Here is a 14,665-nt window from a genome sequence, read left to right as displayed (position 1 = left end):
CCCCAAGATTTTTTTCCCAAATTTCACATAGCAAATAGAGTTTCACCATTTGATATCTGAGACACATACAAACACAGGTTTATAATAATACTGGCAGTGTACTGAATAATATGGTCGAAGGGCACTTTGACATCGCTAAGTTATAGAAGCATTATTTCTGGTGTTTCTGGAAGCCCGTGTGTTCAATCAGAAGAAACACGTAACTTTTTTTCACAGTCAGTTAACAATAAGCAGGATTATTTAACGGTAGTCACTTCATAAAATAACATTGCCATGGAAATACATTCGAATAAACATACTTATTAACTTCAGATTCCGAGGTTTTCTGAAAATACAGCCATCTATAGCTATTGGTCTGGGCTTTAGCTAAACAAAGGTTTCCATTTCGACTACGGGAGTTGGGCAGAAGGAATCCTTGTCATAAACAGCCACTATTTGCATATTAGTATTAGAAAAATAAGTAGATAGACTTCTGTCAAAAGCCCTTTTTTATTCGTCAACCAGTTTAGCCTTCTGATATTTCATTCTTTCCTTTAAACCCTGCCACATATGATTCGGCACTTAAGCACTATGTTTAACGTTATGCGTTGTAATTAATTGTAACCTATCGAGGGAAATTATCTTGATTTCAACTGACATTTCGAGACACCTTAAAGGGAGATGCATGTTCTTTGCTTATAGTCAGGGGAGCGAAGCCACATCTGAGTACTTTTGAGGGTATTTGACCTTGGAGCAGTCATTTTTCCTTACCTGAAATGTCTAATCTCAAAAATGAGTAGACTGATCTAAGATCCTTTTCCAAAGCTGGGATTTAAAAAAATAAAACACACATAAAATGATACTTCTCTCCCCTACCACAGCGTTTAATGTTCACATCCATTAAATTCTAAGTATGAAACATGCAAAACTAGATTAGAGTTTTCTTTATATCAGATCATTTTGTGATATCAATGTATAAAAATTAAGATGGAAGTTTTGAAAATTGAAAGTAGGGGGAAACTTATTTAGCGAAGCTCATAATTTAACAGTTCTTTTATTACTTTATTTCTTTTACATGGCACAAAAGTGTTTATTAGCTTTTTTTTTCATTTCAACTTTATTGGAGGTATGTATAATTGACAAATAAAATTCTAAGACGCTTAAAGTGTACGATCATGGTAATTTGATATATTTATACATTGTGAAGGGATTCCTGCCATCTAGTTAACATATCCATCACCTCACATATGTACACACACACACACACACACACACACACCCTTTTATTTTTGGTGAGAACATTTGGGCTCTACTGTCTTAGCAAATTTTAAGTATACAATACAGTGTTAATCAATCAGAGACACCGTGTTTTACATAATATCCTCAGATCCTATCCATCTTATAACTTTTACCAACTTCTTATCTTCCCCATCCTCCAGCCCCTGGAAACTATTTTACACTCTCTGTTTCTATGAGTTCAATTTTTTTTTTATAGGTTCCACATATAAATTATACCATGCAACACTTGTCTTTCTCTGTCTTATTTCACTTAGCATAATGCCCTCAAGGTCCATCCATGTTGCCTCAAGTGGCAGGATTTTCTTCTTTCTCATGGGTAATATTCCAGTGTGTGTGTGTGTGTGTGTGTGTGTGTGTGTGTGTGCACGCGCGCGTGTGTGTGTATACATATCACATCTTCTTTATCCATTCATCAGTTGATGGATGCTTAGGCTGTTTCCATATCTTGGCTGTTGTGAATAACACTGAAATAGATATGGGAGTGCAGATACCTCTCCAATATCCTATTTTCATTTTCTTTGGATATATACCCCAAGAGGGATTGCTGGATCTTACGGTAGGCCTATTTTTAATTTTTTGAGGAATCTTCATACTGTTTTCCATAGTGGTTGCACCAATTTATTCCCACCAACAGAGCCCGGGGGTACGCTTTTCTCAGCTTCCTCACCAGTACTTGTCAGCTCTTGTCTTCTTGATGATAGTCACTCTAACAAGCATGAGGAGTTAGGTCTTGGTTTTGAACTACATTTTCCCGATGATTAGTGATATTGAGAACTTTTACATGTACTTGTTGGCCATGTGTTTGTCTTCTTTGGGAAAATGTCTATTCATTTCCTCTGCTCACTTTTTAATCAAATGTTGTTGTTATTGTTGTTTGGTTTGGGGGGCTCTGTTTTGCAATTGAGTTGTATGAGTTCTTTACGTATTTCGGATATTAATCCCGTATCAGACACATGACTTTCAAATATTTTCTCCCATTCTATAGGCTGCTTTTTCCTTTTATTGGTTTCCTTTGCCGTGTAGAAGTTTTTGTTTTTATTTTTGTAAAACGTTTATTTATTTTTTAAGTAATCTCTACACCCAACATGGGGTTCACATTCACAACCCAAGATCAAAAGTTTCATGCTCTTCCAACTGAGTCAGCCGGGCACCCCATTGTGCAGAAGTTTTTAGTTTGATGTACTTCCACTTGTTTATTTTTGCTTTTATTGCCTTGTTTTTATTGTCAAATCCAAAAACTCATCACCAAGTCCAATGTCAAGTAGCTTACACCCTATTTTCTTCTAGGATTGTTATGGTTTCGGGTCTTACCTTCAAGTCTTTAATCAATTTTGAGTTAATTTTTGTGTATGGTGTGAGAGAGGGGTCTAGTTTCATTCCTTTGCACTTAGCTTTCCAGTTTTCTCAAACCATTTATTGAAGGCATTATCCTTTCCCCATTGAGTTTCTTGGCTCCTTTGTCAAATTAATTAACCACATATAAATGGGTTTATTGCTAACTTCTCTATTCTGTTTCATTGACCTATGTGTCTTTTTTTATGCTAATACCATACTGTTTTGATTACGGCTGGAAATCGGGAAGTATGATAACACCCACTTTGTTTCTTCTTTCTCAAGATTGTTTTGGGGTCTTTTGGGGTTCCACACAAATTTTGGGATTTTTTTTGTTCCATTTCTGTGAAAAATGTGATTGGAATTCTGATAAAGATTACATAGAACCTGTAGATTGTCTTAGGTAGTACGGACATTTTAACAATATTAATTCTTTCCAATCCAGAGTATTTGTGTGTTCTTCCATTTCTTTAATCAATGTCTTATAGTTTTCAGTGCACAGATTTTTCACGTCCTTCGTCACATTTACTCCTAGGTAGTTTTTCTTTTAATGCAATTATAAATGTGATTGTTTTCTTAATTTTTCTTTCTGATATTTCATTATTAGTGTCTGGAAATACACTGGTTTTCCATATTGGTTTTGAATCCTGAAACATTACTGAATTTGTTTATTAGTTCTAATATTTGGTGGAATTTGGTGGAATTTTTAGGGTTTTCTATATATAATATGTTATCCACAAATACAGACAGTTTTCCTTCTTCCAAATTAGAAAAGAAACAAATGATTCTTTTAAAAGATCAAAGACTTGCTGCTGAAAATAAAAATTTATGGTAGTCTGTGTAATGGTGGAATGAAGGGGAGATACTTTCACTCACGGAACTAAACAGAAATGGCTGTCATCAGGATGCTATCACTGTAATTTGTCACACAATTTTTTGTGTGACATGTTATGGACATCTCTTTCTTCTGACTGTCACCCTTGGGCTATAAGCTGTCAAAGGTAATGGAAAAAGGATTTATAAAAAGCTAATTGTTACAACCTTTAAGTGTCACTTTCCCTTAGGTTCACTAGCAATAACTTAGCTGGGCTAGGAAACAAGTGTTTGATTTAACTATTTCTGTAGTTAATAATAAACCATAGGTACTCATGATTTAATGTTTGGGAGAGAGAGAGAGAGAGTGCATGCATGCATGCACATGAATGAGGGTGAGCAGGGGAGGGGCAGACAGAGAGAGAGAGAGAGAGAGAGAGAGAGAATGCCAATCAGGCTCCACGCTGACAGCATTGAGGCCCAACTCAGGGTTCAATCTCACAAACCCTGAGATCATGGCTTGAGCCAAAATGAAGAGTTGGATGCTTAACCAACCGAGCCACCAGGCACCCCATCTGACTTCAATTTAAATCAATAAAACAATGTCCTATATACTTTCAGGGAAGTCTAGATCATTTTGTCAAGACTCAGTCCAAGATAAAAGGTATGCCTCAAAGTACCTGAAATATCGGGGAATGAGAATGATGCCAATTTGGGGATGGTTTACTGCAGAGGGGACGGGGAGAGGTTTGATCCTGCTGCTGTTGCTATTGTAGAAGAAGATCACGACATTAGTATAAATTGTTTAGATGACTGGAAATAGGTAGAATTGGATTTTGCATCTAGGTCTGCCTGACTCCATAACCTATCCTTCCAACACTACTCAGTTCACCTGTAACATGTGTTCCTATATTCTATTAATTCCTCACTTGTCTCTTTGATAATGTGCCTGACTCATCAGATCCCCATTAGAAATCTGCTTTTTTTTTTAATTGGGAACCCATTTGGCTTTAGATTTACATAATAGAAACCAGTGGAATTTTTCTAGTACTTTTGAACAAGTGACTTTGTTTTAGAGAAAAAAGGCATTCATTTTTCAGTATTTAGATGTAACCTATAAGCATCCTCAATATAAAAGTTAAAGATCCAATGAAGGTAGGACACTAGAGGAATATATTTAAATTAAATATTTATAAATAAATATTTTTCAATTAAATCACATGACCATGTAAGGTGAAAAGAAGTCAGCATTCTTTTATAATTAAAGAGAGTGATTCACAGACTTTGAGGCTTTGGAAAGCTCCAGAAAGAAAATTATTTACCAAGTGATTGACTTCTAACCAGTATAGTCTTCAGGAAAAATCTGTTACCAATTTTGACTAGGTTGCTTTGTAAAGTCTCAAAAGAAAAATTGCTGATTTCCATTTTAAACATGCTATTCCTCCTCAGGAAATTTTTCCAGGTATCAGGATATTTGATATAAAAGAATGTTTTGGTTAAATTTTGTTAAAAATATATTGTATATTCTTATAAAAATAATCAATGACCTCATGTTCTTTGTTCTTCACTATTCATGGTAATGATCTCTCCTTATTCCTAGAAATGATGTTGAATGTGTTCTTACCCCAGCGTTCGCATATAAATGCTGTGGATGATTTGGCTCTTGAATAATAAGGACTCATCTTCAGGCACCATTAGCTGGGGAATGTTGGGAGGAATTTTTAGTTATTGAAGGCTGAACATGGACAACCATGACCTTACTATCAACTGTGATGTCCGAGGAGCCTCTGAGTCGGTGTCATATACCAGCTGTCAATTCAGGGAACCCATTCAGAAAAGGGCTTGAGGTGGATACTTATCTTTCTAAATGCAGAGACTGTAAAGGATAAAATAATCTACTTGGGGTATTTCCTGTGAAAATTTCAAAACAGCACATTGACAGAAAAGATAAATTGTAATCAACCTACATTAAGTCATTTGATTGTAATTGAAAAATAAAATCATTTGGCACTTAAGAATACTTCTAATCCTGGGGTGCCTGGGTGGCTCAGTCGGTTGAGCGTCCGATTTCCACTTAGGTCATGATCTCGTGGTTCATGAGTTCCAGCCCTGCATTGGGCTCTGTGCTGACAGCTCAGAGCCTGGAGCCTGCTTCAGATTCTGTGTCTCCCTCTTTCTCTGCCCCTCCCCTGCTCGTGCTTTGTCTCTCTGTCTCTGTCTCTCTCTCTCAAAAATAAATAAACATTAAAAATAATAATAACAATAACACTTGTAATCCCTTTTAAAAAGGGGGGAGGGGGTACCTGGGTGGCTCAGTCAGTTAAGCATCCCACTTTTGATCTGGGGTTGGGTCATGATCTCAAGGTTGGTGAGTTGGAGCCTTGCATCTGGCTTTGCGCGGACAGTAAGGATCCTGCTCAGGAATCTGTCTCTCCCTCTCTCTGCCCCTTTCCTGCTTGCACTTTCTCTCACTCTCTCAAAAATAAATTTATTAATTAATTAAAAACTTAAAAAAAAAATACTTCTAATCCTACCACTGCCAGGGAAAGAAAGACAGAGCCAGACACGCATTGGCCACTCAATAGTTTATCCAAAGAGAATGGTACACATGATCCATTCCAAAGTTAATTCTGGTCAAAATCTGGTGCATAACCTCAGCATGCATCATTTGTATTCTTGTGTTTAAACTATGTCTCTAAAAAATCTAACATCCCTCAATGTTTTCCTACCACTTAGACTGTGCTTCCTTTCTTCTAAATAACATCTGAACTGTAAATAGGTCAATTTCAAAATAACCCTAGCAATTATTGGATTAAAATTATTCTATGGAAAATATTTTGGGCAACTTCTCACATTAGCTGAACTAAAATTTAGTCCTATAGTTTTATAGATGTTCTTGGTGCTTCAGTTTGGGTCTACAAAAATGAAATGACTTACACAGAATTCTTGGCCAAACTTGAGGAAAGGATTTTGCCTCTGCTTCTTTCAGAATAGGATACCTGATAAACGAGCGAATTCAAGGAGAATTACAAGATTATGAGCACAAAGTCATGTTGGTGTCTTAGCCTGAACAATCAAACATCTTCTTAGGACCCTCATTCAAAAGTTAACTTAGCCAATCTATTGTTATATGCCTGTTAAGAATAAAGATTGCTCTGATCCATAAGAAAAAAAGTGGATGTTAGATCATCAAAAGAAACTCAAGCAGAATTAAAAGATTACAGACACAAGGTCATTGATGAAGGTTTGGGGGGGGGGGTGCAGTTCTTGGGGTCTAGAGCCAAAGGCCAAGAAAGAATTCTTGAAGACATATTTAGTGCAAAAAGGTGATTTTATTAAAGCACAGGGACAGGACCCTGTGGGCAGGAAGAGCTGCTCTGGGCTTGTGTGGAGTAACTCATTATATGCTCTTAGGTTGGGAGGGGGTCAGGGATAGAGTCAGTCTCTAAGGTATTCTGGAAGCACGGTTTCCAGGACCTTGAGGGACTAGCCATTGCTAAGGAAATGCCATTTATTACCGTTTAATACAACCTCAGTCATGAGACCCTTTAGATCCGGGGCCATAAACTTGGAGTATGATTGCCAGCATATATGTTGGGGCAGTTGAGATAAAGGAAGTAGACTTACAGGATCCTGGAGGTTAGAATAATGTTAAGCTAAGGTTCTCTTTTGCCCCCAGCAAAGTGTCATCCTTGAGGCAGCTGAGCTTCTAGAGGGAGGTCACTCTGCCAGTTTCAAGGACTTGTCAATGGGCTGCAGGCAGTAAGGGAATCTAATATTTCATTTGCCTTACTTTCCTACACTACCATGGCAAACACTTAAACCCCTTTCCTTTGTTTTTGGGTAGCCAGGAGTATCTGAGGAATATCACACATATTTCACCTGGGGCGGGCGGTGGGGGGGGTGGTTGGGGAGGGGAGCCTGTATTTTGCCCTCAGCTTGTTCCACACTCCCTCATCAGTCACGTTTTTCCCAAGCATGAACAACAAACCCAATCTATTGCCATATGCATATTGGGAAAGAAGGCTGCCGTGACCCACGCCAAAACAAATAGGTTGCTGTATACAACTTAGTATACATATAAAGTTGTTTTTTACATAAAACTTTGGCAAGAACTGAACTTAAGTAAATACAGCTCCCCACCACCTGTTGAAAATCATTTTGACACTAATGCACAGAGTTCTTTGCTCTGTGGGTTATTTGCTGAGGCTCAAGGTGCTCTGCATTTCATCATCAGTTTTCACTGTCTTGGCCCTTGTTCAATTCCAATTTAGGAGAATACTTGAAACACTGTCTCTCCTCGTAGCACGCAAACGCTCTAGGAATTTGATGCTTTCCAGAATAATCTATGCTTGTTCTGTAAATACAATCAAACATACTTTTCCAGGAAAGAACAAAAGAGATTAGATTTGCTTTAGCTTAAATTGTCTAAAGAGGGTTCTCAGTTGTGGACTTGTTAATGGGTTTAGTACAAATCATGGAAATTGAATCATGCATTTTTATTAGTCACCCAAGAAGCCTTTCGGTTTCAGGTTCTTCTGGAAAGCTCAATCACCCGTGGCTCTTCTTTTCACAACGTGGAAAATGTCCTGCCTGATCAGGAAGTTAGTCATTTTACATTTTGACATCTAAAACAATGAGAAGCTTAAAAGCCTCACGAAATTACATTTATAAGCAACAGGATACATCACTTTAAAGATGAAAATCTCAAGGATTTGTGGCGCCTTTCTTTGTTCCTGCTCATCCTATTTTACTTTTTGAGTGGCATATATTTTGTAAACATCTGCATTTGAATTCAAACAACAAATGCTGGCAATTAGTTCCCTAGCTTAGAGTGAAAACATTATTAATTTATATTGGCAGCTTTTGTATTCTGAGAGTTAACCTTCCTTGTGTTTGTTTTCTTTACCAATCAGTAGTGTTCCAAGGCAAACACTAATCTTTGTCATTCAACTCAAACACTAGGACAGGGGCGCCTGAGTGGCTCAGTTGGTTAAATGTCCAGCTTCAGCTCACATCATGATCTCACGGTTTGTGGGTTCAAGCCCCGCATCGGGCTCTGTGCTGACAGCTCAGAGCCTGGAGCCTGTTTCGGATTCTGTGTCTCCTTCTCTCTCTGCCCCTCCGCTGCTCATGCTCTGCCTCTCTCTGCCTCTCAAAAATAAATAAATGTTAAAAAATAAATGAATAAAGAAAGAGAGAAAGAAAAACTTAGGACAGGTTTCAACATAAAGCGTTCTGAAAAGGAGTGATAAAGTACAATTTGGGAAATGTCCTTTCCAGTCCTCATTTTCTGGGGACTGTTTATCCCTTCTTGTTTTAGCAGTTGCCTCTGACTTGGTCACAGACATCCCCTGAGGCTTTTCTTTTCCATTTATTTTATCCATTTAAGGTTAACATACTAAGAGTTTTGCTACCGAGAGATTAAAATAAATATGTTTCATGGAGCTTTCTCAAGGCTCCTGCACTGACCACTGCCTTCTTCCCTGACTTCTCTGGCATCTCTTCAATACGGGCCATGCTGAGGCTACCGAGTAGAGTTCTTCACAAAGGGCCACATTTGAAGGGGTGGGGGCGGGGGGGGGGGGGGAGCGTGTTCCTCTCGTTTGTGTGCACGGAAAACTAAGAGAGAAAATTCATCAGAGCGAAGTTTCCCTCGCTCACTTTTTAAAATCACTTGGCCTGTGAAATTTCACTGTAAAATTCACTGTAATATTTAGTCACTCAGTATTGGACATGGCAGCTCCAGGCAAGAATAGGACACTCAACACGATCAGGTGACACAAAAACTACACAACTAGGATATTATCATCTGTATTGTTTTCAGTTTATAGTTCTAAAAAATAAGTTGGGGTGGAATATCATTACTGTGGTTTTATCCATTCTGTGTGTTTGCTGCTTTAGTGTTTACCAAGTACCAAGGTATTCGGAAGTTTAGCTAATCATTAAAAAAGAAATCCTTGTTGGGGCTGCCTGGGTGGCTCAGTCAGTTGGGCCTCTGACTCTTGATTTAGGCTCAGGTCATGATCCCACGGTCGCGGGATCCAGCCTGGCATCAGGATTGGCACTGAGTGTGGAGTCTGGTCAAATATCTCTCTCTCTTTCCCTCTGCCCCTCTCCCAGGCTGGTGCTCTCATTCTCTCTCTCTCTCTCTCTCTCTCTCTCAAAAAAAGGAAATATTTTTCCTCTTGGTTCATAATTAAGTCTCCTATGAGTTAAGTGTGTTTTTTCCAGGCTATATATTTCACCATCTTCTCCCCGCCCTCCCGGTCCTGGGAGAGAAGATACGTATCATTGTACTTAGCTGGTGTTTGCATTTTGATTTTGTTCTTATAATTTCACCGTAGTGATGGGCAAAACCACGCTTTCTGGAAGAGGTGAACTTCAATCCCCATATTACAAGACAATGATAGCTGATGAACAGAGCCAACCATATGAGGACAGGAGAAATGGTCAGAAAGGAGGAGAAGGCAAAAACTCTGGCAGGGACAAGAAACACAGGGAGTTCATTTGGTGCTCCTTGCAGAGACTGAGGGAAAATGTATTTATCAAAAGTCTTTCTTGACAGATCATGACAGACTGCTTCATTTCAGCCTATCCCCACTTGTCCATAATGTCTAAATAAGTATTTTAAGTGATCAGATGAGAGAGTGCTGATGTACCTGGAAACCGAACATATGGGGGCTGGAAAAGTTTGTGTTCATCCAACTCAGGAGCAAAGGCAGGTTGGCTGGGGGTAAACCTCTCTTTCAGAGCTCTCGCTCTTAAAAGAATTGCTTCCTATGACAGCACGTCCTTCCCCTTTGGTCTTGGTGTATGGAGAAGTAAGAAACTCTAAAAATGGGCTGAAAGAATATGCCAGGGAAAGAACTAGGTCATCTCACATGACATAAAATAATGCACAATATCTTAAAACTTTTTCTGCAGCCGGCAACATTCCAGCAACCATTTCTAGTGAATTAACCTCAATTGTTACACAGCAAATACTAAATTGGGAAGAACCACAGCATCAGGTACTGAAACAGAAATAGGTTTTATATTTCCTGTGTCTTAAGAAGAAAAAATAGGTGCATCTCATCTTTCTTGACCGTTTCCTCAAAATATATGCTCAATTCATTAACTATTCCCTGGTAAGAAACTGACCCAGTAATAAATTAAATAATGTAAGGTCATGATCTCAAACAAAATAAATTAAATAATGTAATAAATTGAACAATGTAAGGTCATGATTTCAAAGTGCCAGACTACCTTTCAAAATTCTGGAAGAGGACACTTAACAACCAATGACCCTTTGGGGCTTAGAAAACAAAAACTCTTAGCATAAATGTTTGTGAAAGAAATTTAATTTTTAACACAATTGAATTCCTCGCCATTTTCATCCATTAGTGGTCACCATTAAGCAAAAACCTAAGTTTATGTTTATGATCAAGGACCAATAGTAACTGAAGTTTAATTTGAATAGAATTATACATTCTGCCTACCTTATTCACCCCGATTTAAAATAAGACTAACGGTAATGTGCTATTAACTCACAGGTACACCAAAAACAAAACAAAAACACTTGTTCATGGTATTTTGTTCCGCATACTAGTGAGCAAATTAATGCATCATTTTCTTTCTACAGGAAAACTGAAGATTTTAATAACAAACCCTCCAAGGTCAAAATGAATACAGGTATGCTGTTTCTGTTAGTTTCGACCCTTTCAAAATCATCTTGGCCCTAAATCATTCAGTTTAGTACTCTGCTGATCTGATTAATCTAAATTCATTACTTGACTTCTCTGTTTTTGTGCTCCAATCTTATAGCTATCAAAAGTAGACTTTTCTGTTTTGTTATCTACTCTTACTCCCTTTTTCTATGATCATATCTTGAAACGAACAGGAGTTCCTAAGCCCTAGGAAAAAGTAGCGTATCATTTGATGCATACATTTGTAATTTCTCACTTAAAATAAGCTAAATTCATAGGCAACTTGCTGCAGTAGAAAATATTCAAAGTCCCCCTTTTATAAACACTTCACGTTAACGATGTTAGCAGACAGAGTGCCAAAGCTTCATGTGAGATCAGCTTAATTATTCTAGACATAATACACATAAAGTCATAAGTACTATATTTTTAGAATGAGAACACTGTCTCCAAATAGCTTTAACAACACCGAGGTCTCTGAACTCTGTATTATGTAATGATGCACGTTAATTGTAACAGTGTTTATGACACATGCTAGGTACATATGAATTTTCTTTCCACAGTAGAAATATTTTGAGTTCTATTTTCACCTTTGCCCCCTTGACACTTTTATATGGGCTATCAACTGATTCTGAAAAACAACTTTCTCACTGCAATTCTGGAACCTGTGTTCACAGATAATGCCATTTCCTTCCACAAGTGGCCCCTGGAAAGCTAGCCAGTTACTCCGTGGCAAAGGGAAAAGGGTGGCCCGAGATATTTTCTCACATCAAGCGGCTTGCCTGGTTGCCATCTCTTAGTGTTAGCAAAATGCTCTGAGGGACGATTAACAACCATTGGTGAGAACCAATATCCGATCCCTAGATCAAGTGTAGAGATACGGACACTTGTCTTTCTGTCCGTGATCCTGTGGTTGCTCCTTAGCAGAAACCTGCTCTAGCTGACCTCAGAAAAGTGTGGGTCAGCCGGCCTCCAAAAATGCAGTTATAAATGTGGAGAGTAATAGGCGAGATGAGGATATTGGAGACAGTCAAAACATATAAGGAAAGCTGAGAAATCAAGAGAGATGATAACCCTAGAGAAGAACCAAGTAAAGGCATTTGGACAGTTGGAGATGTGGGACAGATGTGGGAGAATTAGACATGGGAAATGAAAGGAGAAATATTACAAGGCAAAAGGATTGAAGAAAGCAAATAGAACAGAGAGAACACAGCTGAACAGGAGAAGGCATGGTGGGACAGTTGTCACTCCAGCAAACTGTCCACTTGGGGAGGTTATATTCATTCATTCTTTGCAGGCATCTCCTCACGGATTAAAGTGGAATCTAACTTCCCAATTTGTGGAGTGCTGATTTGCCTTTATAGTATAACCCTATTAATGACGGAGGTGTAATATGTGATCATACTAAATATGTCATATTCATTACAACGCATTCAGTAATTAATCTTCCTAGTGTTGGAATTCAATCCTTAAATAGTAAAGTAGGCAGGGAGAAATTCGTGCGTTTGTTTAGGTCTCTGGGGTACTTGAGCCAAGTTATCACTCCAAGTCTGTTACATGAATGCAACCCCTTCTAAAGCATGCCCTAATTTAAAAGGAGTGAGTGTGGCTCTGTATAGAATGCTGATTTGCAAAGTTACTTTGCTTACCTGGGTGAATTTACACACATACAGGCATGCAAAATATGATATTCAAACATATGCATACAAAGTGGGTTAGAAGTGACTGGACCCTTTTGTTTAAAACGCCACAGTACTAAAGACAGCATCCTCACTTTGAGATCTCACACATATCTTCAAGGAAAAGCAGAAAGTATCAACACATGAGTAAGTAGATACAGAATGCAATAGATTTTTCTGTTCTAGCAATTTCACAGATGTCTCAGCTTTTCGAGGGGAGCTCTTTATTAGACAGTGAATAAAAAACGGATTCTCACGTCATCTTACGTAGGTCTTAGCTTAGAATACAGACACAGTTTAACCCGGAGGTTCCTACACTTTCTGGTTTTATAGTGCCGAGATAGCTTAGGAATATTTAGCCATCCTCTCAAGCCAAAAGAAATACTTCACAGTTCTATTTATTAAGCAGTAGGTGCAGACAACTTAATAAGTACCCATGTTCTACCAACTGAGAAGCAATTTGAAAAAATAATGCACTTTCACTTAAAAAAATAATCATTTTTTTTATTCTTTATAACCACATTAATATACTTATTAATGGGACGTGTGTGCCTGTTGGACGCACACACAACTTCTCAGACCATGGAATTAGAGCGTACATCACCACTCTCTTTTCCCGGCCCCAAATTATTTTCAGAGGGTCCTTGCTTTTTGCCGCGGTGATCACCAACACCCAGCTTTTCAAAGATGTGATATCATCTAAAGGCAGACCACACAACTGACTACGTTGAAAATGGGACTAGCTCAGGCTAGTAGTTTTGTGCAGTGTCTGATAGGGATCGCTGTGTTCTCCTCAAGAACACAAAATATCCTCCCAAGCCCTTGCGAAGCTCCTGATGGGGCCCGGGGGGGGCCTCAGCACGCAGTTTTGGAACCATGGGCTGAAGGAGTAACCCCGAGTCTCCTCATTTTGAAATTTTCAGATGTTCAGAATTAACGGAACTAGAAGATAAGACTTCCCGGAGGTCACTGTCCACTTTCGACGCCCTTGACTACACGATCCTTTTAGACCACTCATGGCTGCTATACAGCCCACATTCAGTGACATTGCCTCCATTTTATCCGAAACACTCCTCTCTTGTAGATTTTATTTATTTATTTATTTATTTATTTATTTATTTATTTTTGCAATTTGCTAAAATCCTCTTGGTGCCCCTCTTACAGGTATCTTTAGTACTGTATGTTTCTACCATTTGTGTCTATGTTTGGCCTTTGATTTATTTGACTTCGCCTCTGTTGCTTCATTTTTCTGCTCTAGTTATCATCTGCATTAGGAAATCGTGATTTTCAACATATATCCAAGAAATTCTAGTTTGATATGGGAATCATTCCACCACTTGTAAATTCTACTGATCTTACTGCTTGCGGTTCTACCAATAATTAGTTCAAGTCGCACTTCTGAGCTCTCTTAAATTCTCTCACTTCCCATACACAAAGTGCATCCTCTTCTTTAAGAAATAAACGAAAGGGGAAAAAAGGAGATTAGCCTGTGGCAATATACGATGATGATGCTATCACATCGGTGGTTATAGGATTTGTTTTTCTTGTTATAACCTCCAAAAAGAATTCAATTTCAGTTGTTTTCATTCCCGGAGAAGGAGCAAAACTATTTATTGCACATTCCATGTACAAAGGAATGTGGGAATGAAATTGGAATCTGTTCCTAACTAGAACGTGAACCTTCCGATTTTAGAAGTCTTGCTACTCTGAACTTCTCATATCATGTTAAATAGCTGATGCATTTTCACTTATTTTATTTCATGTTGTGATTTCCATAAAGTGTAAGTATACAGATCATCATATATATTGTTCAAAGGTATAAAAGCAATTTAATTTTTTAAACATTGGTCATTGCAATCTTGTATATATCAATATTGC

The 14,665-nt window shown here is 38.2% G+C and overlaps 1 protein-coding gene and 1 long non-coding RNA gene across 6 annotated transcripts in view; one reads left to right on the top strand and one right to left on the bottom strand.

Annotated features, from left to right (window-relative positions):
* Positions 1-14,665, top strand: part of SORBS2 (sorbin and SH3 domain containing 2) — a 220,990-nt gene that overhangs the window by 110,694 nt on the left and 95,631 nt on the right. For all 3 annotated transcript variants that reach the window (XM_042934331.1, XM_042934333.1, XM_042934334.1), the window contains exon 4: positions 11,048-11,097. In XM_042934331.1, the coding sequence (XP_042790265.1) occupies positions 11,048-11,097 (50 nt within the window). The remainder of the gene's footprint in view (positions 1-11,047; positions 11,098-14,665) is intronic.
* Positions 1-14,665, bottom strand: part of LOC122217405 — a 77,222-nt gene that overhangs the window by 15,568 nt on the left and 46,989 nt on the right. The gene's annotated exons all lie outside the window — the stretch shown is intronic.

This window comes from Panthera leo, chromosome B1 (genome assembly GCF_018350215.1).
Source record: "Panthera leo isolate Ple1 chromosome B1, P.leo_Ple1_pat1.1, whole genome shotgun sequence".
NCBI lineage: Eukaryota > Metazoa > Chordata > Mammalia > Carnivora > Felidae > Panthera > Panthera leo.
This window is presented reverse-complemented; position numbering and strand designations above follow the sequence as displayed.